Raw genomic sequence first — 3,362 nt, 5'->3', positions numbered from 1 at the left:
ATCCGTAAAGAAAATGAGGTATATTTTTTAAAACTGCTTCAAAGCCAGAGGAGAATTTACACTTTGTTTTCCTCTAAGGCTTGGAAAAGCCTGGAGGACCTCTTATTTTATCCAAACCAGCTCTGCCTCTCTCTGATGATGTTGATGATATATGTGCATTCCACTGCAATAGGTAATATTCCAAATGTCTGTTTTTGACATATGTGGTGCTGGTATATTTCTTCTTGATATTTATGTTTCTACATGTTTTATTGTAGGAGAAATTCAAAACATTTCAGTTAAGTCTTCTCCAGATGAAGGAGAAAGTCTTCATCAAAAGAAGAATGCTCTGACTGACTGGTCAGCTTCAGAATAAAGCCAAACCTGAGAAACAACAGTCCAGAATTTTACCTCGTTAAGAAGAAATGAGCACTGAGAGACCTTTCAACCTCATCAAACACCCAGGGCAGACAAGCATTCCTTCTCTTGAAAATATAAGTGACTTCTCCTTAAATGTCACTGACTGTACCCAGGTCGTGGTGCCAGAGGAGGTTTTTTTCACTGTCGCTGCTGCTGGAATACTGGAAAATCTGCTTGTCCTTATTGCTGTTGTTAAAAATAAGAATTTGCACTTGCCCATGTACTTCTTCATTTGCAGTTTAGCTGTTTCAGACATGTTAGGCAGCTTGTACAAAACCCTGGAGAACATCTTTATCATCTTGTGCAAAATGGGGTACCTGACACGCCGTGGGGACTTTGAGAAAAAGCTGGATGATGCCATGGATTCCATGTTCATTCTGTCTTTACTGGGGTCAATCTTCAGCTTGCTAGCTATTGCAGCAGACAGATACATCACTATCTTCTATGCTTTGCGGTACCATAATATCATGACACTAAGAAGGGCCTTGGTTATCTTGGCAGTCATTTGGACGTTCTGTGCTGGCAGTAGCATTGCCATTGCCCTCTTCTCCTACGAAGCAGCAACAGTCATTCCCTTCACCATTCTGTTCCCTTTAATGATGTTTTTTATCCTGTGCCTCTATGTCCATATGTTCCTTCTGGCCCGATCTCACGCTAAAAAGATCGCCTCACTGCCAACCAGCACAGTCCATCAGAGAACAAACATGAAAGGAGCCATTACACTGACTATTTTCCTTGGAGTTTTCCTCTGCTGTTGGGCCCCCTTTGTCCTTCACATCCTCCTAGCAAGGTTTTGCCCACATAACCCTTACTGTGCCTGCTACATGTCCATTTTCCATGTGAATGGGACGCTCATAATGTGCAATGCGATCATTGACCCTATGATTTTTGCATTCAGAAGCCCAGAATTACGGAGTACATTTAAGAAGATGTTCTGCTGCGCCAGGTCAAGATGGAACTGGTAAACACTTCAGCAAAAATGAAGGTTGTAGAAGCACAGGTCTCGGGTGCTGTGCAACATCAGTTTTCAGAGTTTAAAATACCAACCGTTATGCCCAAAGTCATTTTCAGAGGCTACCAAAGAATGTATAAAAACTAAGTATGCACACAAATCTTTGCCAACCAGATCCCCAGAACTATTAATTCTGCAGATGATTTTCATGCAAGTGATGAAATAATTGTATCTTAACTACCTTTTGTCATTTCAGAAAAGTTCAAATATAAATCTCCTGCAGCAAGTAATGCATTACTCAAGAGATGAGTTTATGCCAACTTATTTTGTATCTGTAATTCCAATTTAAGTTGTATACTATTTTAAAATTCTGTTGTTTAAATCACAATGAAATGTAAATTTGTTTTCAAGCTGCACATTTATAAAAACGTCTGTGATAAAGTAGAAAATAAGGACATGTGATTGGATTTTGCTGGAAAAGTGAATTCATGGCTGTTCTTTAACTTCTAGTCTCCTGAGAATCGTGCAATTAGTGTTCTCTAAGTTTCAGAAATAACTTTTGGAGTGTGAATCCAAGAGAAGAAGATAATTTTAGTGACTGAAGAGTTTCTTCCAACATAAATTTGTTGTGACAGCAAAGACAGGTTTTGAATTTTAAAACCCTAAAGCCAAGTCCGGGCTAGCAAAAGGAATTGCTGAGCTTGCCAGCTCCCCATTGGAAGTCCCTGGACTTCTGCTTTAATAAAATAATAAGTTGAGCAGGCAGTAAAAGAGCTTGATCCCGTCCTGCCTTTCTAAACATGCCACAGCAAAGAATTCAAAAAGCAAAATACTAAAGAGAAAATTCAAAGACCTCCAAGGAATTCAGCCACCTGGATAATGAACTTAGAAGATCCTTGTGAGAAAATTTCAAATTGTCCCTGCCAAAATAGCATAAAACTCATAAAACCTTAAGGGACAATAGTTTTCAACAGCAAAACACCCTGAAGCAGTCCACAATAAAGAGGAGGGGGAGCAGTTGTTCACAGACCCTGGGAGCCAGAGGTCAGCTCTCGTCCCCACACTGCCAGTACTTTGCTTTGCAAGCAACAAGGACCTGGGTTCCTATCTCGCTATGAAGCTGGACCCCCAAACTATGCCAAGGGGACAGTGGTCAGAGGCAACAGCCTTGGCTGAGGCACCGTTCCCACCCTCATTCCAGACATCCAGCATGTCATGGGTTTCCCCACTGCCCTGCCTATGCTGCAGGGCAACATAAGAAATGGATGGGAGTGGTGGTGCTCTACTGCCATGGCCCCACACTTACACCAGGAGATCTCAGGCAGACTGTGTGGGGCACAAACTTCTCACCAAACACCTGGGCTCACTCCCTCCATTAGCCATGTCTCAGCCTCAACCTAAAACCCTCAGGCACCTAAGATAAGAACTTAAGATGCAAAATCCATCCTACAAACGTATCTTTGAACTCCTTCCTCTTGGCAAAGCAAACTGTCCTCCAGTAACTCAGCATCTGTCCACTCCTCCCCAGGCTGTCCCACTGTCTTTCCCAGCACCATCCCCAAGCCTACAACAACCTGCAAAACAGGGAGCAGCTGTCATCTATGTAGATTATAGCCCTGTGAGGGGTGTTTTTTTTTCCCATCTGGCTGGTAAAAAAAGGAGTCAACACTTTGGCAGATTTTTTTGTTTGTTTTTGCAGGTTTTATTTGACTTGAAAGCAGTTACTGACACTGCATCTCAGATTGCCATGAGATCCACACACTGCTCAGAACTGGTTCCCACCTCATGTTACCAGGAATTAACTTCCTATCCTTCATTGCCTACCCGAGTGTATCTCTGAGTGGATACAGTCAGAACAACATCCAAAAGCACTTGTTCACATCATGATGCCTGAGGAACACCTAAACTTGTGGTTTGAGGTTACATCTTTAAACCAGTGGTAGAAACTTGATAACTGTTACTGTATTAGACTCTAAGACCCAGTCAGAAAGAATGGGAAAAAGCTACTACC

General features: G+C 42.0%; 1 protein-coding gene across 1 annotated transcript; it reads left to right on the top strand.

Annotated features, from left to right (window-relative positions):
- Positions 1-404: 404 nt before the first annotated feature.
- Positions 405-1,364, top strand: MC2R (melanocortin 2 receptor; the record flags this gene model as incomplete). Its single annotated transcript, XM_084280465.1, has 1 exon — positions 405-1,364. The coding sequence occupies one exon, from the start codon at positions 405-407 to the stop codon at positions 1,362-1,364; it is 960 nt and encodes a 319-aa protein (XP_084136591.1).
- Positions 1,365-3,362: the final 1,998 nt, after the last annotated feature.

Source organism: Gallinula chloropus (assembly GCF_964237585.1).
Source record: "Gallinula chloropus genome assembly, chromosome: 2".
Lineage (NCBI taxonomy): Eukaryota > Metazoa > Chordata > Aves > Gruiformes > Rallidae > Gallinula > Gallinula chloropus.
The sequence above is the reverse complement of the archived record's forward strand: the minus strand, read 5'-3'. Positions and strand labels throughout refer to the sequence as shown.